The sequence below is a fragment of the Meleagris gallopavo genome, chromosome 12, assembly GCF_905368555.1.
Source record: "Meleagris gallopavo chromosome 12, MGAL_WU_HG_1.1, whole genome shotgun sequence".
Taxonomy (NCBI): domain Eukaryota; kingdom Metazoa; phylum Chordata; class Aves; order Galliformes; family Phasianidae; genus Meleagris; species Meleagris gallopavo.
This window is the reverse complement of record NC_139415.1, coordinates 16,097,369-16,124,484: the sequence shown is the minus strand read 5'-3', so window position 1 is coordinate 16,124,484 and position 27,116 is coordinate 16,097,369. Positions and strand designations below refer to the sequence as shown.

Genomic DNA, 27,116 nt, shown 5'->3' with positions numbered 1-27,116 from the left:
TGACACCGAACCGACTATTTTTAACCTTGCAGATGATGTGAGTGTTGACACAGCCGTGCACACTCCAGCCACAGCGCAGCAGTTCTTGTAAGGGCCTCTGGTTGCCCCCTGTGTGAATGCTACGTGGTGCAAGCAGTCTTGGCCGTTCCATCTCTCCTAAGACTGCAATGCCTGTAATGCTTGTTAGTGGCTGTGCTTTGCTAACCCCTGCTAGCGGAGAGCCATCAGCTTTCCCAGCGGATCAGAGACCAAGGACACTTGAAGAACTGGAGGGGTTCTGTTCTGCAGCGTGGATGTATCGAATGGTTATGCAAAGGTGGATTTTATGGCACGATTGTCTTGCGGCTCAGAGAAGTGGTAAATCACTGGGAAGGGGCTGAGCACAAAGAAGACAATATTTCTGCAGGCTTTTCACTCTTGCACAGGGTGAAACAAGACTCAGCTCTGTTTATGCTACACCCTCTTGGCATAGTTTGCATGATTTTACAGACAGAACCATGCAGTAAGACAGATGGTTCAATAAGACGGTGCCAGGAGAAGCTTTGCTGTTTTTCTCCTCTTCCTGTGTAATAAGTAAAGTTTTTATGTACTACCATTGTTAAGCAGCCGTTTGTCAGGTGATGGCTGCGTGGCAAGAAGATTACAGCTGAGGCTCTCAGACAGTGTGTTCCCATGGGGCTTTTAAAAGTTGTGTAGGCTGGAATTCCACTCTGCTTTTGAAGTAAGACTTGCTTCCCCCACATGTAGATGGCTAGACTGTTTACGTAGTACTGATTTTTTCTTTGTTCCTGGCACTCACTTGGTCTGAGGGTCTGCTCCCCAGAGGTAACACCAGCATGCAGCAGCAACAGGGCAGGAGAGCTTGCTGCTCTTTTCTCCATCAAATCACTGCCATGCAAAGCACAAGTGCACACTCAAATGGAATGCAACTTCTATAGTAATTTTCCTTTTTTTTTTTTTTTTTTGATGTCTCAGTGCAAGAAGTAACCACATTTCTGCAGTGTTCTTTGAGCAAAAGAAGCGTTAGGGTGGCACTGGTTATTCCCCAGTCTAATGCCTCCAGCTTCCTCAGGCTCACTTGCCACCAGCCAGAAACACACTCGATAAAAGTACTTGGGTTGTATTAGCAGCCTGTAAAGTCTTCCATTGTCTGCTGGAAAGTTTTTTTAAGATAATGTAAACAAGGTCTTAGAGCCCACAGAGTTAAAAAGAAAAGAAATATCCTTTTATGGGAACTCTGTAGGGTTTTTAAATCTGGAATGGATTAAAAGAAACATCACATGTCCTTGTTTGTGCTGATGTCACATGCATTACTCCACTGCTTGTGGTATCTCCTTAGCATTGCCCTTAGGCCTCAGGGCAAAGTGCCAGTGAATATCCAGTGTTCTTGGCTCCAGCCGAGGCTGCTATTCAGGGACGCAGCAGTCAGCTGGAAAGGAAACAGCAATGAAGTAACAGAAATGGATTTTATATATTTATGTCTCAAGCTTTCCTCCTCGGTTGTGGGTGAGGGTGTAATACAGTTTTATAGTTTGGCTTCACTTTCGCTATGAAAGTCTCTTAAAGACTCGAAAACAAGCAATAGTTGAGCAGTGTTTGTGTGTCTACGTGCCCGTTACCATACGGCGCTGAGGAGCAGGGCACTCGCACAGCACAGCCGGTTTTGCCAGCTTCTTTTGGGTGTCACAAGGCCGTGCTCAGGTGGTTGGCTTCTGTTCACGCTACGTTGTGCCAGCCAAGCTCTCACAGCAATGTTTGTGAATTCAAATGTACTTCAATTAAGATCACTTTGTTTTGGTTGAAGTGCTCTCAGCAGTGTTTGCATCCCAAACACAGCAGCCTTCCCCCCGTTTTTCTGGTTCTGGTCGGCTGGGAACGGCATTTCCCCAGCAGAGAGCTGAGTGGGAGGGACTGCTTTGTTTTGGTTCTGTTTCAGGCCAGGGTTGTGCATTGGTGCAGTGGAGCAGGGCTCCAGCACAGTGACAGTCATGTTGCAAGGCTTACTCCAGGTGACCCTTCAGAAAGCAGGGCCTTAGTCTGTGGTAGACTTGGGAGCTATCCTAAAAAAGTGTGTGTTTTTGTTTATTTGGCTTTGTTTTTTTTTTTAACAAAAAAGTCCACATGCTGATGCAGAGACCTGGTGACCTGCTGTGAGGGCCAAAGGCAGTACAGAGTAACTGAGGCATAGCATGGAATTTCTTGCTTACTTTTGACCATCTGTAAAGGAAAAACACCTGTGCAAGTTGAGAAAATGATATACATACTACTGATTTGTTTTGTGCTTTTGTTTTGCCAGCATGGGACGTTGTACAGGCCTGTTTGTGTATGTGCTTGCACAGATGATCTCAGGCTCCTTAAAGCATTGTGCTTCCCAGAACATAAATGAAAACAATGTAATTTTAAAATAAAAGATTAGAGAATGTTTTTGAGTTTGCAAATGCCTTTTGGATATTGCAATTTTAACAGAATTTTCTTCTTTCAAAGAAAAAAAGTGCTTTTTTTTACCTTGTATTTCCTATTCTATTTTTTTTTTTTTTTCAAAACACTATTGGTAGAGTAAGAACTGATTTATTTGAAAAGATGCTCTGAGAGGTGCTATCAAGTGTCTGGGTAAGTAGAGGATGCTTTGGAGGAGAACCAGGGAAGTGTCACATGGGAATAAGAAGACAGAATACTGCTGGATGTCAGGTGTTGCAGGACTGCTTTATCAGCAGGCGTGTGTGGAAGGGGGTTGAGGAGGTTTAGGTCGGAGCTGTAGAATTCAATCAGCGGTTGGAAAGCAGGTCAGCGTGTGTCACAGGGATGTCAGCCTGTAAAAATTCTGTCACTTCGTCTCCCATCTTTGTGAAGCGACTTTTCTGAGACGCTCGATCTGATTCGGTCACGGCCGGTCGCACTCCAGGCAGGGCTTGTAAAACACCTCAGTAAATGGATTTGCTGTGTGTTTCCCATCCAGGTTTGAACTGATGCGCATGTGCTGGCAGTACAACCCGAAGATGAGGCCTTCCTTCCTGGAAATCATCAGCAGCATTAAGGACGAGCTGGATCCGGCGTTCAAAGAGGTCTCCTTCTTCTACAGCGAAGAGAACAAGCCTCCAGACACAGAGGAGCTTGACCTGGAGACTGAGAACATGGAGAGCATTCCTTTAGATCCCTCCTCTACCCTCCAACCCACTGACAAGCACTCAGGACACAAAGCCGAGAACGGCCCGGGCGTGGTGGTACTTCGGGCCAGCTTTGAGGAGAGACAGCCGTACGCACACATGAACGGGGGACGCAAGAACGAGCGGGCCTTGCCGCTGCCCCAGTCTTCGGCCTGCTGATCCTTAGACCCAGAATCTGACAGAAACAGAACACAGAAAAACACGTGTATTGGGGGAAGAAAGGAAGAAAACTACAATATATTCAAAAGCCCTACTGTACCTCAGTGGATCTTCAGAACTGCCATAGCTGCACTTGGGAGAACCCTTTTTTTCAGTAAACAAGTTATTGTTTTTTTTCTTTTTTCAATATGCAAGCAGATGTTTGTTTCGGTAAAGGACTCCATTCATGGGGCACACAGTTGGCCTTTTAAAACTCTAATGTTAACACTTAATAGCAACAGAAAACTTGAGGTTTGATGTCTCTCTCTCTCTCTCTTTCTCTCTCTCTCTCCCCTCCCTATCTCTTTCTTTCTGTCTGTCTTTGCTTCATAATGGGAAACATATCTGCGTGCAAGTTCAACCGTACGGCACTTTTATCAGATCAAAGATATCGCAGGCCAGGTGGCTCCCTGCTCCCCTGCAAGCACCTGCCTAACACTGTAGGTCTTTATTTAAAAAAAGAAAAAAGAAAAAAGAAAAAAAAAAAAGAAAAAAAATTGAAAAAAAAAAACAACACAAAACAAACAAAAAAAAACACAAAAAAAACCCACAAAAAAAAAAACCAACAAAAAAAATTAAAAGACTGGATTTTTAATGTTGCTCTTTAAACTTTTTAGAAACGTGTAAAAGAATAAAAAAGGGCCATCATTCGTCCAAGGTTGTTACCATTTTCAACGCTGCCAAATTTTGCCAAAAAATAAAAAAAAGAACTTTTTTTTTTTTTTTGTAGGCATAGAAGGAGCACAGTAATCAACTGCTCTGTTTAAGAGAGATCCTGACCAATACATTCTATTCAATCATACACTGGTATTAAAAGAAAAAAAGTAAATTGTTTAGGTTCTTTTTTTCAAAACTGGATAAAATGTGATAATTTTTTTTTTTTTCTTGTGATGGAGAAGATAAAAGGGATGGAGTAAAGAGACAGCCCTCCCTCCACCCCGTGCCCATCCCGATGAATTCTGGACAAAACTGGCAGTGGTGAGCTAAACCGACACACGCATTTGGTACAAAAAAGTCAACCGCACGCCAAAAATGAGATGTGAGAACCATGACAAAAGCGGCAGAGATCTCCATCGTTGCAGCCTGCCTTCCTCCACAGGCTTGCAGGGAAAAAGCACCAATAAAACAAAAATTGGAGAAGACAAAAAAAAGCAGTAACCGGATTCAAGTATATAATGCTTTGTTGATCTTTTCTCTTTATTATTAAGACTTCTCGAAGGGTCTTGCAGTTCTATGTTAGACCATGGATCATTTGCATACACATTGTCTTTTGTGTCACTTTTATAACTTTTTTACGGTTCAGATACTCATCTATATGTCTGTACAGAAAAAAGCTGCTATTTTTTTTGTTCTTTATCTTTGTGGATTTAATCTATGAGAACCTTCAGGTCTGCCCTCCTTCCCTTCCCTCCCACTTCAACAAATTTTCTTATGCTTTGTACTATAGTGTGTAACTCTTACTTCTTCCTTCCCAGTAACTGATACCTTTCATATGATTTGCCATGAACTGTTTAATGCCTTTTTATAAATGCATTTCCTCCTCTTTTTTTTTTTTTCTTTTTTTTTTTTCCCATTAGTTGTTTTACAACATCTTGGCTGTGTGGGTCACAGGGCTTTTGAGGAGGACATGGAGAAAGAAGGGACGCCCCACACCGAACGCTCCAGCAGTGGTGTGGTGTTTTTCAGACCCAGTTTTCCTTCCTTCCCACGAACCTCTGCCCAGACAGCATGCGAGTCTGTTACAGTGCAAGGCATGATACAAACTCAGGTCAGAAAAAAAGGTTAAATATTTAGTACATTCTTGTTCAGTGTTTATATTCATTGTTGTACAAGGGTCCTGCTCCTCCTTCCCTCCCTGCTTGTTTAGATTGTGGCACACACCCACCCACCCATCCCCACACACACTCCCACACAGACACACACATACACACGCACTCTTTTTGTTTGTTGGTACAACAGTAGACACCAGGCTTTTGAGTCACTGACTTTGAAAACGACTATTTGAACTCTTCCACCCCTTGAAGAAGAGCTGTACGAATTGTGGCTGGCGGTGCCAGGCACTTTTTGGGTGGCCATTGAACACCTGGCTCCAGCCCCAGCTCTTTGCCTTCCCAATGAGGAAGTCCTCCTGGAGGACGCAGTGGGCTGCATTTTGCATCTCAAGGTAAACAGAATTAAAAACACCCAAGTCAACAGCATGCCATTTCCATGGGGTAGGGTGGAAAGCATGTAGCTGGGGCAGCGGCTCGGCTAGCAAACAGTTAAGTGTTGGCAGCTATGGAAACCTGTACAAGTCCAAGCGTGTTGCTTAAGTCATAGACCAAACCTCAGAACAAAAGAAAATGAGTGAGCTTGTTTGTTCAGTTGCAGAAGCCTTGGTGAAAAGGGAAGGAGGGGGCCATCATAAAGCCTACAACCAAGGAGTCATAGCAGTTGCTCATCTTAGTTACAGCATCTAAGCCTTTGTTTAGCACTGATCCAACCAACTGATGGCAGTGAAGAGGTGGTTCTGGGATGGAAACGTTTAAAACCTTTGAGTAAGAACAAAGAATTAAAATATACTGATTGCTAGTTTTGACTGGAGATTTTTAAAAGTTTGTAGTGCTTTTTGCTTGTGTAGTTTAGGTCCCATTATCTTCTCTTGCCTCTGTCCCGTAGTTATTTTTCCCTTTTAAAAATGAAAAAGACAAAAAAAGTTAATTAAGAAGGTATTCTATGTAGGATTTTTTATTTATTTTTGTGATATCAGTTTAAATCACTGTAGAGATGCCCCATAATAAATTTAAATACTGAGATAAGGGTTTTTGAGTATGACAGGGGGACAGTTTTTGATTTTTTTCAAACATTTATCTACCTCACTCTTATTTTTTTATATGTGTGTATATAAAAAAAAAATACATCTCACATTTCTCAGCAGCCAATAAATGCCGTCGATACTGGTAACCTCTCACTCCATAAACCACATGCTCTAGGTTCTGGAGGGGAACAGTCACCGCTCATCACAAAGGGTCACTTCAGAATATTTGCCTCAATTCCAAGGAGTTTTGCCTTTTCAGTTCCAATCTGATATTGTGAGGAAAATCCAAGGGTTGCCTGACTTGAGGTGATTGTTCATTAAGGAAACACGAAGGCTTTTTAATGGGCCATCGTGGCAGTGCTCAGGTCAGCAGCAGTGCTGCTGCACGTTTAGATGGGTGGAGATCTGACCTGATACAAAAACTTTTCAGTCATGAATTTCGATCAAATTTGCTACAGAAATGAATTGTTTACAGTGTTTGAAGGTCCAGAAGAATTGCTAGAATAAGAAGAGTGGTCTATTTGGCCTAAGTCATTCCTGGCAAATTTTCCTCAGATGCCGCAAGCACCAAAAAGACACTTGGCTGAATCAGCACCCATTTGGCTCACGTAGCATAGTGTTGCTTTTTTTTTTTTTTTTTTTTTTTTTGACCAACACAATGACAAACCTGTTGCGGGCTGCCTGATGATAATACCACGTTTACAGCTTTGGATCTTTGCTGCTTCTGTTTAATGAGAGCACTGATTTATTTTATTTTATTTTATTTTATTTTCTTGTTTTTGTTTTCAAAACTAACATAGAATTGAATTTTTTGATGTGCCAGTAAAGTCAGTTTCCCTTTTCATCCCCCGTTTATATGCTTCATAACTGTGGATTCTGATGGACCAGCCATCAAATTTTAACTGCCCTCTGACAGCGTGTAACTGGTTTACAAGCACACAGGACTAACACAGACTTGCCATCAACATGATGTATAATGTTTCTCTTTTTCCAGCTCAGGCAGCTGTTCGTGCAGGTGTTGGTTGTGGTATCTGAATAATGCGATGCTTGGCTACTTCGAATTGCATGCGGCCTCTTGAATATACAGTGCTGTGGTTAAGTACTACAGGGCTTGTCTTTGGAGGGATCATTTCTCTCAGACCCTGAAAAAGCAGCAAATTTAAAGTTGTTACTGTGTCCTTTTTGTCTTTCCATTTCTTTGAAGCTTCCAGTGACCTTTTGGTGTAGTGGCTGTTCCCCTCACTTGCACATATTGATTACCACAACTGGAGATCCTCAGATCTTTCAGCTGGCTAGGAGGGTTTTGTTAAAACTGTCCAAGTTATTGGTTTTTCTAATTTGATGTAGGTGGCTTAAAAATGTGTTAGGAAGAAACACTAATGACGTAGCACCCATTGTGATAGACATTTCAAAAAGCACTTCAATAGAAAGCAGTCACGGGACTAAAAGTACGCATGTGTGATGACAGTCAGCTCTCCTGGACCAAACCACCTTCATGATACCATTGTGTTCTGTGTTTGCAATTCAGGCTTAATTACTTTTTTGTTCTGTTTGTTTCCATAGCGTTTTTTGTTGTGTTTTGTGCATTTTGAATAGCTTTATTCACATGGGCTTTTCATGCAGACTTCCCTTGGACAGTAAATCAAGTTGTTTATGCATGTGAACAACTGAGAATTAATGTTGGCTTGATAGAGTCATAATATGGTTTGTAATGTTGTTCTTTCCTGAGACCACTGGCTTGTCTGGTATGGTAAATTTATTCAGAACTTTGACTGTGTTTGAATAAAGTTCAAGTAATCCAGTTTCCTTATAAATTAAAAACAAAAGCCCACCCAGCCCCCAAACCCAGCGTTTTGACAAACGTTGCCAAGCTGTTTTGATGCAGTAGAATAACAAACTGGCATCACCGTAGGGGCAGGCTTTGATTTCAGCACTCGGGCCATTGTTCTCACCTGACTCACATTTAAAAGCTTCTCAGTGGCACAGAAGGTGGTTTGGTTGCAAAGGAAGGTGGCTCCTGTGTAAACACAGAAGTGTCAGCTGCTTGGTACTAAGAAGCGCTTTTGAGCGAGAGATGAGTTGGACACAGAAGCCAAACGTGATTGGAAGTTCGAGGCCAGCCTGTGTTCACCAGGTCTTTCTCAGCGTGATGCCTCTGTTCTTTAAAGCTGGTTCTAAGTGATGTATGATTCTAGAGATGTTCGCACTGATGCTCCTGTTGGTCTTTAAAAACAAGTGAAGCCCAGTTTGCCCAGGACCGACTGGTCACCAGACAGAACCGCTGTCGGGTCCTCTGGGAACTGCCGAGCGTTGTTCCATACAATCTGAGTCTAAGCGAACAACACTCCTGTTGTTGGTGTAACTCCATAGATATATATCTATATGGACATAGATATCTGCATATGTATATCTATAATATAGATATATATATATATTTAAATCCTATTCATTCCACTAGTGCAAGTAACACTTGTTTCCTGTTGTTCTTATTTTGTTTGTATTTAATCACTGGGCTAAACAACAGCGGAGGAAGGTGCAAGGGGTCCACTCCTTACTAACCAGTGATAAAAGCCAGATATTGCAACTTAACCCATGGGTAGTTGTGCAGACAAGAATTTAAGAATGGTGTGTAGAAAAAAACAATAGTGGCCAGAGGTGCTGAAGATACAGAACTGTAAATAGGTAGGAGGGCATCAAAGGTTGCCTCAGTTCAGAAAACTGGTTGCTTAGAGGCAATAAACAGTCTCTGTTACGAAGTGCAGCCAGGTAAATCAGAACTGAGAAGTGTTTATATGGAGACATCTGAAAACAAAAGATATGGAAAGGGATATTTACGAAGACACAGGGCTTGGCAGAAGTTTGAAGTTGTTTTCCTGAGCTTGATGTGTGTGGGACAGCAGCAGAGCTCAGGTATCACCATTCTGATCGTTGGTACTTGTAAATAAACCTGACTTTCCAGCTGAAGTGGTAAATTCATAACAGGAGTTTAATGGTTGTTGCATCGGTCTGTATGAGTCAGTCTCAACCTACTGTTGGTCTGCTTTGCAAGTACTAGATTATCACTAGTTGTGTGCGTGCGTATGTGTGCGTGTCCACTTTTTTTGTACGCGTTCTGTTGATTAGCAATCCATTAGCATTTTCAATAGGGCTTTAAGTCCAGTAGATTACGGGTAGTCAGTTGACGAAGATCTGGTTTACAAGAACTAATTAAATGTTTCATTGCATTTTGTAAGTACATAGAATAATTTTATAAAATGTTTGTAGTTTATTAATGCCTAAAGTATAATTTAAGGGCACTTTTTCTGTCTGCGTGTGCGTGTGTATGAGATCAGTTTTCTTTGATGGTACCAGTTTACTAGCTAGCTTTACAATATGCCAAAAAGGATCGCTAACTTGTCCAATTCAAGGCTCATCCCTCTCCCACTACCTGCCCAAGCTTTGTGTCCCAGTATATAGCGAACGAATAAAGAAGTTGGGGAAATGTTCTGTATCTTCAGTATCCTGGTCTTCCAGAGCCCTCTAGTTGGGGTGGGATCATCTTAACTGGTCATTTCACTTTACTGTCTAGTGCAGTTAACTTAATGGATTACAAGAACCTCACTGGTTGGGAAAACAGAATGGGTTTTGCTGCTACACAGTCTCACTTGTGCTGTTCAGTACCTGTTTTATGGGTGCCAGGTGGTTTGAAGGAAATGACTGCATAAGAGAAAGCGGGAAGGCAGTTTTTGTAATTACAATTGAAGAACTATTTGCGTATTTCTTATCACTTCAAAAGTTTGTATGCAGCCTCTACAGATGCTGAGTACCATTTGAAGCTTTGTTGAAATAAGCAAAGCAGGATCCCTATTTATTTTTATTTAAGAATACTGAAGATCCCTGTTTCCCCCTGAAGTTTGACTAACTGCATTTCTGAAGTGTTGCGATGATTTAGATGCTATTTAAAGATCAGCTCTTCTGTTTTCTAAACCAGTGAGGTTTGAGACGAAAGGATTGGCCAGAGTTTGTCTACCTCTGGGACAAAAACAAAACTAGAAAGTGCTAAGGAATGGATGCAGTTGCAAATACGACATTTTCCGAGTTTTCTTGTTTAGATTTTTTTAAGAGAAAATTCAACAATAACATGGCCAATTTATTACATAAAAAAGACTTGCTGTGTATAAATTATTCCTAAAGAAATTCCTGTGTTTATATTAAAATGAATCAGTAGATAAAAAAAAAAAATTCAAAATGTTTTTGTATATTCTGTTGTAAGAATTTATTCCTGTTATTGCGATATACTCGGGATTCTTTACATTATGAAAAGAAGAAACTTTGTCTATTTTGAATGGCTGAAGCTAAGGCTCCATTAGTTTCTCTTACTCTGCTTTTTTCTAGTAGTTTCAGTACTACCTGATTTAAGTTAAATAAAAGAATTCTGTATGCATTTGTCTGCTTTTGAATTTGTTGTTCTTCATTGCAAAGCAAGTGCGGCTTAGAAGACTCAAGACTTTTTCTTCTGCACTTTTGGCTGCATTTAGTTGAGCAACTCTGGAAACGATCTTCATTGAGGTCAGTACTGCCATTATGCTGTGTTGAAATCAGGAGTATTGTAATCCAGTGACACTAACCTTTGGACCATTTGTCAGCGGGACTTGATTCATTTGAATAAGGAAAGCATTTTTCTTTATTTATTTGAAGGAAATCCTTTCATTTGCTGTTACAGCAATGCATACATGAGACATTCAACCACCCAGCACAAAGTTATCAGTTTTCTGCAAATGTTGTTAGAAAAACAGCGACAAGAAAACTAGCATTATCTTGGCATTTACAATTTCTCTGAGTCTTGTCATAAAAGTCTTGACTAAGGCACAGTGGTGGCCCAGAGCTTGTTCAGGTGTCTGTGCCATTAGGTTATCCTTGTCTCTTGTCCTTTATACAGAGACAATACTAGAGGAATGAGCTTTCTTTTCCCTTAGAAAAATCCCAGGTGTCCACATGAAGATGCTGCTGTTCTGGTGATTGTTTTTGAAAAATACTTGCTGGTTTTATGTCATAATTGTCTGTCATGGTACAAGCAAAACTGTGTGCATTGGCATTCCCTCTGTGCTAAAGAGGACACACTGTAAACCTCTGTCTTGCCCAGCCTTAATAGAGCAGTGCTTCTGTATATAGCCATGTCTGAGACATTGAGGAGCCTGGCTTGGCAGGGGAGAAGCTCAGAAGTGATCTGTCACTGTCTGATCCCAAGCTTTATAACATGGGATCTCATTTGGTTCCTGTTTTGTAAGAAAGATAATGTGCCATGACATTCCACTGCACAGTGCTTCACTGCTCGCCTTTCTTGGGACAAGTTAGCTTGTTGATTTTGATGTATAAATCCCTGAATAGCATGACCCATTGTACTGAAAGACTGTTGTCTTTGTGCTATGCTTTGTGGAAGGACAGCAGTGTTTTCCTCTGGGACATATGCTGAGGATTTGGGGAAATGGTGTTTTCAGGCAGTTGGAACTTGAACAGCATTACAGTGTCTGCCAGGTTCCAGCTTTTTTTGTATTAATCACCCCAGATCCATAGTCTATTTTGTATGTGAAAGCCAGCACGTACAGCAGGTCTCAAAGAGATACAGAAACTGAAAAAACCTTCAAATAACAGGATCTCTACCTGTGTTTTATTTTTCCCTCTTATTTAAAGTTTATATATGAGCACCTTGCATTAGATGAACCTGTGTCACTGCACTTGGACTTGGGGAACTTTGTGGTATCGGTGCTGAATGTCCTTATGGATGTAAGAACGGATCTTGATTCAACAAATCTATAGTAACATCTTTTGACATTTGCTTTGTTTTGTTTTAATTAGATTTTTAAAAAACCTGCTTTTGAAAGATTTTAGGAAAATGTACATTTTTAAGTCCATTTTTAAGTTTTTTTGCACTTTCTTAAATCTGAAGCAATCTTAGTGTTACAAACTGTCACTTTTTTTGTTGTTTTTTTTTTTCCCCCCTCAAGATTTTTATAGCAGGGATGGAAACAGTTGTTTGGTTTTTGTAAGATTTCCCTGAAAATAACTTGGAATAAAATCTTTAAGGGCTTTAAATAATCATTAGATTTGCTACTTCTAAGAGATAAGAAATTCCATTTTAAGAAAGCTCCTTTTTTCTTTTGTTCCATCTTACTCTCTCTGTTCCCCACCCTGTTTTAACATTTCTAAGATAATTGTCTGTAATGCTTTTCCTAGAGAGTCTGCTGTTACCGACTTTGATAATGGAGGCACATGGATGAAAGCTGCTCTTCCACTGCCGTAATACAGGGAAGTGTAATAGGTGTAATCACAGATGTACCTGAAATATAATGAACAAAACATAAACAGAAACCTGAATTAAGGAACAGTAAACTTTGATTAAATTTAAATATTCGTTAAGTAGCCAAACCAAATCTGATTCACAAAAATATTAAAAATGTATTTGCTTACTGAGTAAAGGAAATGCTGAAATAAAACTGGTCCGAGAAACAGAAATTCCATATCTGATTGTTACTTTCTCAGACACTCAGAAGTAACTTAAAAAAACGATAATAAAAATAAATAAATCATAACACATGCATTCTTTTCTAGGCTTCTGTAAGCTAAGTCAGATGAGAAAGATAATGCAGCCCCCCAGAACTACTACCACACCATTACAGCACATCAGTAAAGTTTGTTTGTGTAGGTCATACAGGCTCACCACTAACCTCTTTTTTTTGTTGTTGTTGTTTATCACCTTAACCTTTTAGTTTGCAGATCCATATCCTAAAAGCACAGGACGAGATCAGCTATATACAAAAAAACAACTTATACTTTGTTTTGTTTTCCTTTTAACTGAAGAAAATTTGAGTCATACAGTGAGATCACAGATGCTGTTCTAAGGTATCTATAATTGCTCTGTTCTTCAGTGTGTGTATTTACATTTTATATCTCTCCCAGTTGGGAAAAATAGATTAAAATCTCCTACTAGTCAGTTTTGCTTTTAGACTCTAAAAGCACAGGTTTACTGGGGTTGCTCATCGCACTGTGCTACGTTGAAACTTGTTTCTTTTGCAATCCATGGAAAACTATTTACTGACTGTTGTTTTCCATGAAGGCTTCTCTGCATAAAAATTTAAATTTATCCTCATCTTGTGACACTTGGAAGTCTTTACTTCAAAGTGATTTTGGTTAGAGGAGAAGTCATTGCAGAGACTCTTCAAGGTTAAATGAACTGATTGAATTACTTCTGCTTTTACTTTGAGGCCTCGATATGCAATATTTACCTTCCCGCATCTCTGGAAAAGATAATATCAATTCCTTCCACTGAAATATTTTTCCAGATAGTCTTCATGTTAATTGTAGATTCAATCTTTTCCGGACCATCTAGCATGCAACAGCCACCTTCTGGGTGAAAACCACAAGCATCCATCTCTTCATAGCCTTTGTTCTTCCCACACTGCTCAAGGATGATGATTGCTTTGGCAGATGAAGCCAGCCCAACGTGAACAGCAAGCTGTTTTTTCCCACCAGAATGAATAACAGGAAATTAAAAATGAGACCTGTTTTTTGAAAACATGTAATGCAGTAGTGCCAAGCATTATGTGAAATACTGTTTTCAAGGTGGGAAGTCTTGTAGCTCATGCTTCAAGATAACTTTGATAAGAGATTATAAATTAGAACAAAATTGTGGTTTTTTGTTGTTGTTGTTGTTGTGTCTAGTCAACTCCAGACTTCAAAGCTGAATTTTTTTGCTCCATTTTTTTCCTACAATTTATGTAGGTAGATGTATTTTTCTTTGTTCTGCATGCAGTTATGCTGTTTACATGGCACAGGATTAAAGTGGCATGCTAATTAATTTGTACTCCAAAGTTGTTTGGAACTTTCATCACCATTTTAACAGTCAATATCCAGAGCTGCCTGATACACATTGTGCAATAATCTTTTGGAGATCTTTTTAAACATCTACTGAAAATATTATTTAGAAATGAAGGGGAAAATTACCCAACGTTATAACTACTTACTATTGGATGAAGAGTTGTCCATATCCTGAAGATTTGTTCCTTTGCTTTTTGGTAAACCACTGGTAGCTGCATGATACGAAGATCTATGTTTTTTCCAAGGCCTCTCTTAGACAGCTCCTATAGGTACAAAAAACAACCCAACAACTATGATGGATGTGTAAGAGCAGTGGATTTTTCAGTGTGATTTAGAAATCAGGCTGATTCAGCTGAGAAGATATGGAAAAGCAATGTATCACTGCTTAGCCCTATTGTTCCTTGGTCTACAACGAGACCCAGTTCTCATGACAGCTCTCCATTTTTATTAAAGGAAAGCCAACTGTACAAAAGAATTTCTTAATGTCACGTCCATGTTGAGCCGTGGTTATATTTTCCAAAGGGGTACTCAGCCTCCAGGTTTATGCAATCCTGGTATCTACTGGCCCATGGGGAACCATGAAAAACAGAATTTCTCAGAAAAGATCCACATCTAGTAGGCTTTGATATAGGTAAGAATATGTTTCCGCGATGAAAGAAGGAAATGTTATTTGTTGGAATGTTACTTCTTTGTTATTTAGTTGAAGTTCTGCATAGGGCCTTTTCACAAAGGAAACAAAAATTATGCCCAGGATAGAGATTAACAAAAAAAAAAAAAAAAAAAAAAAAAAAAAAAAAAAAAGCATCCTTAAAACAGCAGGTTGGCTAGATGTTTGGAAGATGGTCTTGATAAGAGTCAAGGATGAACGTCATGTGGTGATGCCTTGAAATTATTTTGTCAGTGGAACAGGACTAATGAAGAAGCCATAAGCCTTTACGAAGAACATAAATATTGCCGTGGCAGGATGCAGAAAGAATGCAACTGAGACAGAAAGCTTTGTCTCAGTAAAGCAAAATGGTGGTTGAAAATCCCTGTTACATCGTAGTAGACCACTACAAAAAAGTGTACAAATTTTCTTCTGAGTTTCTATGGAGGGCATGGACAAGAAGTCACCAGCAACAGTATTTGATAGACCGAGAAACTTGTAACTTTTTCAATGTCATTGTTTCCTTAAGCTTTCCTTTCTTACTAAGGATATTTGCGTGCATGGGGCTGAATTTACTGGGAAATTTGCCCTTCAACACTGGCTTCCTATATAAACTGTTCCAATTTTCTTGTCAGCGGAAACATTGATTAGCTGTGCTCAATAAACTATTTGACACAAGCAAGGAAACAATGCCTGCAGGGAAGTAAACACATTTAGAGAACACTGCCAGCCTTTTTTTCCTCTGGGCGCTGACAGTCTTTAAGAGGCCATTGCATCATCTTGCTTAAGAATGCTGTACTGTGTCTTAGCGTCCAAAAAAGAAAACCCCAGCTGGTTCACAATTAGCATTTTATTTTCTCAAACATTTTTAATTTTAGCATTTAATGAGATTCTTCCTTTTTAACTATAGGACTTACAGTACTTGGCTATCCACAACTTTAGTTTAGAATCAGAAGACGCAAAGTTGTTATAAGCTATTGCAAGCTATTCTTTTCTTGTGCTGTCTGGATTGAGGTTCTTCTGTTGCTCTCTGTCATAGAGAAATGCAGAAATACTTTTTGTGCAGGACAAAATCAGAAGATGGCCAGTAGCCCAGGGTTGGGAATTTGTGTCAAAGGATGATAGTTGGTTCTGTCCTAAGAAATTACAGCACGTTGTCAATAATGTGCATTATTTTGTTGTTTAGGAATCCTAACCATGGACTTGCACTCCGTTACGCCAGATGTTGAGCAAACAGAACAAAAAAAAAAAGGTTGTTCCTTGTCTCAGCCAAAACCAAAATAAATTATTTTTACATTTAATGTGAAAATCTGAAGATGAGAAGGAATGCTGAATGTTGCATTGGTGAATTAATTCAGTAAACAGCCTGTCTGCTTTAGTTGAAACAGCAAAAGAAACATTAAGAGAGTATAAAAGCTTTGGAGAACTTTGGTTGTTTTTTTTTTTCTGGTCTTTTGGTTGTTTGTTGTTGTTGTTGTTGTTGTTTTGTTTGTTTGTTTGTTTTGTGGGAAAAATCGTTCAAAAGAAAACAAAATTGTTGTTGTTGGAAAGTCTTTCTAAAAGGAAAATAGAATCCAGTATTATCAGTTGACAACCTGGAGTTGGTGAGTTGTGATCATAACCACAGTTCACTGGAGTTCTGGCTCATGCCCATACATAGCCCTCTCCAAAGAGAAATCATCTGCACAGAGCAGTTGAGGTCAGAAGCAATGGTTGTGTGTTACACTGAGTGTGACAAACAACCTAAACTTTTAGAAAACTCCAGAACATTTCACAGATCTTCTTTGAGTTTTCACAGTTTTGGGTTGCCAGGAAGTTAGGGGATGTGGAATTAGGTTGCATGTGTTAATTTTGTGAACCTCATTCAGAAAGAGGTTGATGCAGTAACAAAAACAAGTCTTTTTTTTTTTTTTTCTTTTAATCTTGTAGATATCTCTTTAAAGATGTAAGAAAATTCCAGAACACAAATGAAAGAACTAAATATCAACGTCTTAGTTTCACAGATGATGAAACTAAAGCAGAGAGGGAGAGAGACAGAGAGATTAAACAACAAATTTCCAAAGACCACATGGTCAGCAGCAGAAAAACTGCGACCAGAGGTCTGATCCTTGTCTCCTGATATCAAACGTAGTTCCCAGAAGCAATTGGAAACGTGACCTGTTCTTTGCACTAACAGTTTAATTGCTATGAATGCTGTCGCTCAACTTACACTTGTGCCCTGTTAACTGGGGAATTCGACCTTGATGGTAGGTTGCTCTGATAGGTTATTTAGCTGCCAAGTGCCAGACGTAGGTTTCTGGAGGAAATACAGAAATGGAGTTGGATCAAGGGGTGTTAGGTGGAACCATTGGTCTGTAATATAGAATAAATGATTCAGGAGATCTGAGATTCTGAGGGTCCCATGTGGTTCTGAAGAACACATCATAATAACTCTGTGTGATCTGTCTGCAAATGTGGTGTTAACTCTTAGTGTTGTTTTTCTCTAGAGAGAATGTTCTGCATTTCAAGAGTTCAGAGGTGCTGGTGGAGCTTTCATGCATGTATCAGGAGGGTATTTCAGGTGAGTGCAGTTGTGAGAACCATGAAAAACTTAGTGAGATAGGTTTCCGAAAGAGAAACTGTCTTCTAGTGCTAGGCAACTATGTTGGGCCATGTGAAATATCTGCAAAAGCCCTGAAGTTTTTCTCAATAACTCTGAATTGACAGGCTTGCTGGTACTTTCTGACTCTTTTGATTATCCCTTTCCCTAAACACTCAAGGGGCACTTGCTGAGGAATGACAGATCCATAGCAGTGATGCTGATGGGTGCTTTGTGTCTTAGTTGTCTTGTACTGCGATTAGAACGTGGGTTCATGCAAACCCATGCTTGCATGCCCTGAGTATTTTAATTTCATATTATAAAAGAAGAAATGCAAGACAGTGCACTGCTGCATAGTATCAATAAGAAATCTAAGAACTCAGAACAAATGCTCTTTCTAAACTAACAGTAATCTGTAAAGTCTTAATGTTTATCATCTGATTCCTGAGGATGTCAGAGAAATCAGCTTTTCTGCTAACTATGAGGGACTACATAGTTAGTTTGCAGGAGAAACAGCATCATGCTAATTTTTTGAGTGACCAGTAAGGGACCAAAAGGGATATTCCTCTTGGAATGAGATGTGTGTGCACTGGATTGATCTTTGATCCTTCTTGCAGCAAGAAATAAGCTTTAGGAAAATTGCTGATCCTATCAGCAAGCCGAAGAGTGAAAGAGCATCTTACAGTGAAGCTGGCAACAGTGATCTTAAGGAAGCAAATGCACATAAGAGTCAGTGCTGCACACAGAAGTGAAGGCATTGCTCTTTGGCAAGGTCCCATTCCAAAAAGCACAGAGGGAAGGCTATGCTTTGAGAATTATAACCTGAGACTCCCAGTACATGCACTTCTACAGGAATTGATATGTTTTGCATGTGAGGACTCTCCTGGGATGTGCTCTTACTTGAGATGATAAATGTCAGTGCTGCAGCTTTGCAGCATCTCTGAGACTGCTGTGGCTTTTGATCAGAGTGCAGTTCAGTTTGAGGTAGTAATTAGGATAGCTCTGGGTAATACTATGCAACAATTAAGCCTGAGGAATCATGTTTGGTATGTAGCTCTGGTCTGGCTGCTCAGTACTTTGAGTGCACTCTTGCATGATTCTCAGGAAAGAGACTCAGCAGGAGGGCTTTATGTCACTTTAGTGATCCACGCAGTAACTCCAAGCCAAGTTAGGATTACTTTCAGGTGTAAATTCTACATTTTGCTGTCTTTAATATATGTGCATAAGCTTCCTCAAGACCATTGGGTTCATATGAACAAGGCTAATGGAACAATACCATGAGATTGCTGTTCAGTATCAAAAAGCCTATCGAAATTCCAAGTACTTCCAGATTTGTAACAAATTTCCCTGAATTGTCTGGATTACCCACCTTTGCCAGGGAATAGGAAACCAAAGCAGCATGACCAGTATGAATAAAAATTAATTTCACACAGAGGGAAATGCATTTGTACTCTATACACAAGAACTGACATCTGTTTCATTATGGACTGCTGCAGTCCATGTTATATAACTTCCTGGCATAGCAAGTGCATGGCATTCTTACAGAAGACTCATCAGTGTATTTTGGTGTTGGGCTGTTTTGCTTGCAGATAAATAACATCAATAACACTGAGAGGTGGGTGATACTGCATCCAAAATTAGAGCCAATAGGAATCAGGAAATAATGAGCAAGAATATTGTCAACTGACAAATTTTGTGGTTTAGATCACCTCAAGTTGGCGCTGAGATAATTTATGGGTATTCTGTGATGACTGGAAAGTGGAAAGGTAGAACACAAGTGGTTTGTGTTTTTTTTTTTTCTTGTTAGCCTGCAAGGATAACATCCCTCCTGACTTAGGGTAGATAATAGATTTATTTTTCCAAACAGCAGCTTGCACTTGGCATTCCTCATCCAGCAAAGCTAGAAGCCTTGGTCTTTGGAAATATTTACTAGTTCCTTGTTTATTTATCATCTCTTGACTTGTCTGCACTTCATTTTTAAGACAGATCCTCACTAGCTGCCACCTAAAATTGTAATACAGTTATAGTCCTGTAGGGTCATAGTCTTTCTATCACTACAAGCATTATCTTATAGCTGTCTTTTATTCCAATGTCCAGATCAATTAAAGTTAATTATTATGGGCTTATTTCACTTCCTCTAATAGACCATAATCTCCTCAGTTTGTCTTATGTGTCTAACTTTCCATTTTACCAATATTATCTGTTGTCTTGCATATGCTGCACCAACTTCCAATTAGTTTTTACTACCTTGATTGTTCTCCAGCTAGTTTCAGATTTTATTCCTAACCTTCTTTCTACTTAAGATTGATAAAAACTTGTGTGAAAGACTCTTTCACAATAACTCTGCTCATAAACACTTTATGAAAGTAATGGAACCCATGGAATGGCCATTGTCTGTGCTAGGAGATGTAGGGTCAAAGCTTAGAGCTTACGTGTAATTTTTTACATAGACTCAGCAAATCTCTGTAGTTGTTCCTACTGATTAAGTATGTATATTATGACCTTTCACACTTTAGATTGAGCTACAGTATTAGAGTATCAAACTAGTAAATTATCACATTGTAGCATACAATGTCTTATCTACTAGGGTAGGGTATTTGTTTTGTAAGACATATTTAAATGTAGAAGTTATACATAGCTCTTAAGATATACACAATTTTAAAAAAAGAATAATTGTGTTCTGGAAAATTATTTGTGGAAACTTTTGATATTGGCTACTAAATGTAGACTCACACATTATTATTTGAAAATAACTCTAACTGAAAAGTTTATGCTGAAAGCCAGGTATCCAAACAATGTTTTTATATAACCACCACCCAGCTAAATTTATTCTAGTGCACATATTTAGGAAATAATCAGGAATATTCAAGACTCCATCTTAGACACACTGCAGCTACTGATAGAATCAAGGTGTCTGGAGTGGGGAGAAATCTGAATGGTCTTGTTTTCATGTTAACTGTAGACTTCGCTGTCTTTTGAAAGTGGAAAGCAAAGCTAAGATGTGAAAACATACTTAGAATAGACCTGCCTTCATTTTGTGTTCCTGAAGTAGGCAGTAATAGCTTCATAGGCTACATTTGTATACGAAGGAAATCACCTCACATAGACACGATAAAATGAATCACAGTGTGTTTACAGAAGGCAGAGAGAACTTATGGCACATGCACTAACTACAGACAAGGAAAAAATGTCCATTTGACTTTTTAAAAAAGTGTTTTTAAAAAAATCTTGCAAATCATGTTCACTTCTTCATTATTTTCTTCCCTCTGTGTCTGTTCCAAAATGTGCATTTCTGTTTAGTAAGAAAAATAACTGTCTTGGAAGGAATGGTAAGCCCAGAAACAGATTGTATTTGGATCTCCACAAAATAAAACACCTCCCTCTCTTTTTTTTTCATGCTTACCTTCACTGCTTCCCAGCTAGAATTAACCAGGTATTGTCTAAAGGGACCAAAACCTGAAAAGGAAAGAATGTGCTTTTAACTTATCCTTGCTCTGCAAGTTTATATTAGCTGACAACAGTATGTAATCACATGTTTGTACTGTAATATTTTTTGTTACAGAGGTTGATTTTTTTTAAATTTAATATATTATTTAGCCTCTATAACATTTAAGGGAAGGGTCAGCACTTTTTCAGATGTGCTGACATAGTAGCTAATCCTACAATTCTTATGAGATAAACTTAACTGAAGCTGCTAAATGTTTTGGAGCCAAAAGAGGCCCGTTCATGTAAGTGATGATTTTGGGAGAATACTATTAGCCACAGAAATACTACTATTAAATTAAATTGACTGGTGTCAACAATCCCAGGTCACTGTCATTGTACCTTTCTTACTGTCGAGAGCTCAGGAAGATGAAAGTACAAGTCTGAAAGAGTAAAATTTGATTTCATTTAGTTTTACGATTTCTTTTGTGAGATACTTTTTTATTTAACAAAAAGACAAAAATTGTTTTGATTTGGATGGGTGTTTTGTCATTTAAAAGTTTGATGGAAAGCTCCCACTGCCTTTACTAATCTCAATTACTGCTCTCAGTCCAGTGTGTTGGAAAGTGTTAGACACTGGGCAGCAGAAAACTGGTCTGTGAAATGGTTTTAATGCTTTACACTTTAAATATTTAAAAATCCACAAATGGACAAATAAATACCAACAGTGTATGGTTACTTTTTTGCAAATTGAAAGTTACTTGTATATGGGAATAGTTGAACTTAAATTACTAAAGTTTATAACAGCTTTAATAATTAATAATTAAATATTTTAAGCATTTCTTAATTTGTTGATACTTATTTAATAACTGCTCAATCTTTTCTCTTTAATATGATGAAAAGCCGGGTGATAGTTGTATTGTTGCAATGATTTCCTTGGGATAGGGGAAGTAGCACACATTTCACATTGATAGTGAAGAAAAAAAATCTCTCTGACTAGACTTACAGAGTGAAACTAGGGGAGACACTTGCCCCATTTTGAAGCTGTAGTTGTTGTGCATGTTGGAGTACCTGCATGCGTGCAGTTATAATAAAGCTATTAAATAATTTGGAGTTAAATTCATGCATTTCAGCTGTGGCTGTAAGAATCCACTGCTTGGGATAAATTGTTCTATGTAACAAAATAAATGTAGGAGAGTTTTACAGTACTGAAATTCCTGCAAAAACTTCAAGAGCTAACGGGTTGAATATTATTAGGCACTATATAATAAACTGGGCTCACTGCCAGCAGGTTTATATTATGAGCAGGTGAGAATGTGACAGAGGCATGCTGTGATAATCTCTGTAATAGCTTGAAGATGCACCTGTGTCTCTAATGGGACACACTAGATTAAAAGCATTTGAACAAGTATATTTCTGTACCTAAATGGTGATGTAAGGGGAGAAAAAACCTAACAAGGTGCTAAGAAGTGTGCCCATCAAGGGTATGTGCTATAAATACCATAGGGAGAACCAGGTTGTCAGCCTTTTAAGAGGTTAGCAAATACCTCCTGGTCTCTCCTGCACTCCCATTCATTTCAACTGCAGGTTTTTGGAGCAAGCCAAACTAGTTCTGCTCATCTTGGAGCTATTAAAAAAAAAAAAAAAAAAAAAAGCGTTTAATTGAAAACAGCAAGATGCAAATCTCTTTGATGTAGCTTCAACCTCATTCCTGTGTCCTCAGTTGACCTACAGTGGAAAATTATCCTGCAACTCACATGTCAAGATATGTGTAATGATTGCCTTTAGATGAGCCAGTGGCCATGAGAGGGATAGCGAGTAGCAGTGTTCCTTAGGAACTTTAACCTTTTAAATCTAGTAGTCTCTAGCTGGTGGCTCTGCCACTGTAAATCAGCCAGCAAGAAAAAGAACAAATTCTGTCCCTTATGCTGCACATTTACACATGTTCTTTTGATTTATTTAAAGTTAATGGTCTAGTTCAGCAGTGATGAGGCAGCATCTACTGTTTAAATTTCTCTTACCTTGCCGTGACACTGAGACCCTGAAACTTGCCATGTGTGGTTCTAATTCTGGACACTGACTACGTGACATTGTGATGCAACCTGGTTTTGCTGCTTCAGAGCTCCTTTTGGGTAAGCTTTATCTAATACTAGCCTGCACTGCCTTGAGCTACGTGGTTTGGATAAGAGAGAATGTCAACAAAGATTAAAACATGGAGAGAATGAACAACAAACCAAACTGGATGGCAGTAAAGAGGGCATGCTGCAGTTTGTTTCCGCTGACATGTATCTTAAGAAGGCACAGCAGTAAGTTATTTTCCATTTGGAATTGTAAGTATGACCGTTTGCTACTGCTTTTCCCTCCAGGGAACTGTTTATGACAGAGATCAAGCATGTATTCATACCATCTCTAGCTAAAAGGAGAAGAAAATAAAAAATAAAAATCTTACCAGTTACAACCACAATGTTGGAATTTGAATCCATGCTCCAAAAGGTGAAATCTTGTCGACTTGCAGTTTCAAACAGTAGTTCGTGCATCTGTGGCAAACTTCCTCATCTGGGGCATCTATTTTTCGGTTCAAACCATTCTGAAGCATGCAGATTTCTATTGGATGAAGAAAATGTTTTCATAAAGCTCAGATGGGTTGGGATTCACACTAGAGGAATGATTTCTGTCCCCCGGAACTTTCAAAACAAATTGTTACACCTCCATATTAAAGGCAGAAGGCTACCTCAAATGGGGCATGCAATAACAGCATTTTGGGAAGAACAGAAAATGCTTCAAGAAACCTTTTGCAAAATGTCCAGCAATAAAATATCCAGCAATATTTTGCATCAGAAAACTGTTTATATACAGGCAAGCAAAACTAGTTGGGTCACTTTTAGTGTATGTCTGTGGATATTGTATTCTTATCACTGTTGTAACTCTCTTTAATCGTGAAGAGCTACTGAGCTAAAAACACGTACCTGTCCATTTCCACTCTATTCAGTGTTAGGGTTAGTTTCATATTATCTATAAATACGTAGAGGTAACTTTCCTGTTCTTCCTCACAGCACTTACCTAATTTACTCATCTTCAGCTTTATTGTACATTATTTATTAAACTCCCCAAGCTCCTTACACTTTAAAAATAAACATTAACAGGAAAATATGTATTTGCTAAAGCAAAATATTTACTTGGTACGATTGAATGGACAACACATTGCAAAACTTCAGTCCAAATTAAAATGTCAAAGGAAATCTTGAGGCAGTGAGTTTAAAGCTGGTCTGTCTTCATTAAACTGAAGTGCAAGAACCAATAGGGGGCCTGAAATCAAAACATATGCACATTGTCACTGCCCAAAACAAAAGCATATGAAAGTCCTCCTGGGAATTAGAACTATGTGGGCAGAGGGTTTTGCTGAGTCTTGTTTTGAGTAGGAAGTATGTGCATGTGTGTGTGAGAGAGAGGAGAAATAAACTAAGAATAGAAAGTTGCTGTATATTCTCAAGAGAGATGGTAATTATGAGATCGTAAGAGAAAAAATCCCTGAAGAACTCTCCTGGATTGGCTGGTGGCCGAGCAGTGTTTGGAGTTACGAGCCGTTTCTGTCCTTTGAATCCTCCTAAACTGAGAGAGAGTAATTTGTGGATTCTTTTTGATAAAACGACACTGATTCTGTCACCCATGTCTCTCCCTGGCTAATAAAGCTTGCAGAACTGACTTTTATTAGCCACTGAGGCTGAAGGAGCAGCTAATAAAGCAAATGGGAAACTGCAGCTTTAAATAAGGTAAAATTTACCACTGCCATCAGTGAATTGCATTTACAATTCGACTGTCTTTCTTTTTCCTAGGTCAATCAAGAATCTTACCAATTATTTTTTCAGTGTAACACCTACTTTGTAAAACTTAACCTGTCATACCAAACAGCATGATGACATATGGGTCAGTTCATGGTTATTTCAGATTTGTGCTTAAAAAGAAAAGATGTTAATTAGAAAAAAAAATAATAGCAAAACAAAAACCAACCAACCAAAAAGTGAAGCCTGCCTTCTTTGGAAAGGCCTAATGAGCAATGTACATGCAAGGAAGAAAGCAAAATTTAAGGCTTACTGTTGTTTAAATCAGCTTCCTGAATAAGAAATGATGAACGTTTTTGTTTAAGACACTATAGCAGCTTTGCAGATCAATATGAAGGACAGTGCTATGAAATACTAGATGATTATCTGTTCTTGCACAGTATAGCTATGTCTGCTAGATTTATATTCTCTGAAACAACTGAAGTCAAAGCTACTCCTGAAACTTCTGAGAAAGTATGATTGCAGCTTTAATCTTAGCACTTGCATATATTTATGTGTTTGTAGCATATGGGTATTTGAGGTGTGTGCATGTTTGTTTCCTCATCTACAATTACGAAAACAAGCCCTGGATATTTTAGAGCAGATCACAGATACAGCTGACTCAGCTCAATATTGGTTGTTTTTTTTCTTTTCCAACTGTATACAGATATGATTGACACAGTGTTCATCTTGAAGTAAAGAAGAAGTGGAAGCAACTCAACTATGAAAATGCTGGTTATCACTCTTAGATGGAATACAGTGTCACAAAAACAGAGGAGACAAACATTTTGGTCTAAAGCTTGTTGTTCTCTATGGGTCAGTGCCCACGAAGAAGAAACAAACTCAGTAGAAATGGGAAATGGAAAAACATTATAGCAATTTCACTTACTTTTTTTTTTTTTTTTTTTTTTTTTTTTTCCTGACAGTGTTGCCTTGTTTATGGAAGTTCTTCTGCAATTTATACTATCGGTGCATGCCTAGAGCTTAGCACCAATGGAAACACTGAAATTGTATATAATTTTAATATAGCCAACCTGTTGGGTGGCTGCTGTCATTTCGGTTGTGCTGTTCTTGTAATATTAGCAAAATTTATCTCCTGTGCATAAACTTTTTTTTTTTTTTTTTTAAATTGTCTACAATACTTTAACGCGGGGAGAAAGGACCTCAGCAGGGCAGCGTGTAACTTTCCATCAGTTGGTCTCTTTTGTTCAGGCATCATCCACCAAACACATGCAGGATCACACAATTTAAGTAATTACTTAAAATACTTAAGTAGGACCAACAGATTCCTGGGCTTAATGGTAATATGTTTACCACTCCTGGTTATAAACAAAACCCAGCTGACAAGTCTTAGCTGGCCAGGACATTTTCAGTATGATGGTGAAACCTTTGGGCTGAGAGTAACGTGTGGTACTGAGGGAATGCTGGAAGGTGCAAGGCTCCGAGCGGTCACAAGAATGCACTGAAAAGCACTGATGTGCTGTACAGTGGTTGTGTGACCGAGAGCGTCAGCGCTGAGATTGCTCTTGTCCTGCAGAGGGGGGCAATACCGCTTTGTCTTATTGAGGAAAGGAAATACAGATCTGCTTTGGTACGTTTTTAAAAACGTTTGAAGGGAAGATCAACCATGTGGAGTTTTCTCTTACAGCTCTGGCAGGAGTAGAGCGTGCAACAGCAGCGTGAGCCGCCTGAAGAACTTTGAAACGTCTCAAATGGACTAAAACAGCGATATTCCCAATAAGTGCAGAGGTACGCTGATTTGTTCTGTTGCTGTTAAGGGAAGAAGCGAGCTTCGCTGCTCGCCGAGGGGAGCTCAGGAGCTGCTCGCTCAGCCCTGGGGCTGCAGCCGGAGCCTCTCCCCGCCTGCTCCTCCTCAGGCCATCCCCCCTCTCTGTCCCTTTGTTTCCCCGGCCGCCCCCCGCCCCGCCTCCCATTCCCGCCCGCACTGAGGGACGGGGCCGCACCGCCACCCCCGGCCGGGGCGAGGGTGGGCCGCGTGCTGGGAGCCCGCCTCAGAGGAAGTGATGGAGGTCGAGGGAGGAGGCCGAGCAGCCGCTGGTAAGAGGAGAGGGAGCACGCCCGCCCGCCAGCTGGAGCCGCGCGCGCTTCGCGGCTTCCCCTCCTTCCTTCAACGGCCCCCATCCCGCCCGTCCCCTCGCGCCGCTGGTTCTCCTCCCTCGTGCTCTTTGCAAGTCGCTCACCCGCGCGGTGCCGGCAGGCAGCTCCCGTCCCGCGGTGCCCCGTCCCGCCCGCAGCCTCGCGCCGCTGCGGAACGGCGGGCTCCCGCGCTGCCCTCAGCACCCGCCGCGGCGCTGTGAAGAAGCGGCCAAAACGCGGCCGAAGTCGTGGGCCTTTCCAGGAAAGCTTTGTTCCGTCGCCTGAGGTCATGGCAGGACGAGCCCCGGCCTTCGCGGCCGTGCTTCCTGAGGATCGCTGAGGTGAGGAGGGGCCCCAGGCGGCACCGCTTGGGCTCCCCGTCCAGCCGTGCGGAGCTCGTGGCCCAACGGCTCGATGTGTGAGAAGTAATAAAGAGCAGGGAGAACACCGTCTAAACACACGTATACGTCTTTAAGGCCAAATTGCGGGCTGCGGTCAAGTGCTTCCTCGGGGGGAAGCAGAACACGGCGTCGGGGACACG

At 39.9% G+C, this 27,116-nt stretch overlaps 3 protein-coding genes across 14 annotated transcripts in view; 2 read left to right on the top strand and 1 right to left on the bottom strand.

Moving 5' to 3' along the window:
• IGF1R (insulin like growth factor 1 receptor) overlaps window positions 1-10,582 on the top strand; it is a 150,287-nt gene extending 139,705 nt beyond the window's left edge. For all 3 annotated transcript variants that reach the window (XM_085233854.1, XM_085233853.1, XM_085233855.1), the window contains one exon: window positions 2,957-10,582. In XM_085233854.1, coding sequence (XP_085089980.1) covers window positions 2,957-3,323 — 367 coding nt within the window. In that variant the 3' untranslated portion in view covers window positions 3,324-10,582. The remainder of the gene's footprint in view (window positions 1-2,956) is intronic.
• A 216-nt stretch (window positions 10,583-10,798) lies between these two features.
• On the bottom strand, window positions 10,799-26,820 carry PGPEP1L (pyroglutamyl-peptidase I like). Its single transcript, XM_085233866.1, has 6 exons — window positions 26,680-26,820; window positions 23,110-23,264; window positions 20,641-20,693; window positions 14,160-14,276; window positions 13,422-13,651; window positions 10,799-12,475 (listed from the first exon to the last, which is right to left on the bottom strand). Exons 2-6 carry the CDS (start codon window positions 23,195-23,197, stop codon window positions 12,307-12,309), a joined length of 657 nt encoding a protein of 218 aa, XP_085089992.1. The 5' UTR covers window positions 23,198-23,264; window positions 26,680-26,820; the 3' UTR covers window positions 10,799-12,306.
• Window positions 12,471-27,116, top strand: part of FAM169B (Protein) — a 209,829-nt gene continuing 195,183 nt past the window's right edge. For 2 of the 10 annotated variants that reach the window (XR_014885823.1, XR_014885824.1), the window contains exons 1-4: window positions 12,471-13,038; window positions 14,467-14,644; window positions 15,846-15,910; window positions 17,144-17,219. Coding sequence is in view for 7 of the 10 variants with exons in the window: in XM_085233865.1 (XP_085089991.1) it covers window positions 15,882-15,911; window positions 17,146-17,219; window positions 19,016-19,017 (106 nt within the window). In the remaining 3 variants the exon portion in view is untranslated. Of the gene's footprint in view, window positions 13,039-14,466; window positions 14,645-15,843; window positions 15,912-17,143; window positions 17,220-19,015; window positions 19,018-26,289; window positions 26,537-26,778; window positions 26,917-27,116 lie in introns of those variants that run through there. The other 8 variants (XM_085233865.1, XM_085233860.1, XM_085233862.1 and 5 more) reach the window with 8 other exon arrangements.

What these genes read in the sequence shown, in the direction of transcription:
- PGPEP1L (XM_085233866.1), bottom strand. Translation starts at nt 23,197, where the DNA reads ATGCACGAACTACTGTTTGAAACTGCAAGTCGACAAGATTTCACCTTT. An exon ending in CAACATTGTGGTTGTAACTG is followed by an intron (nt 20,694 to 23,109) that starts GTAAGATTTTTA and finishes TTTCCTTTTCAG; the next exon opens with GTTTTGGTCCCTTTAGACAA. An exon ending in GGACAACTCTTCATCCAATA is followed by an intron (nt 13,652 to 14,159) that starts GTAAGTAGTTAT and finishes GGGAAAAAACAG; the next exon opens with CTTGCTGTTCACGTTGGGCT.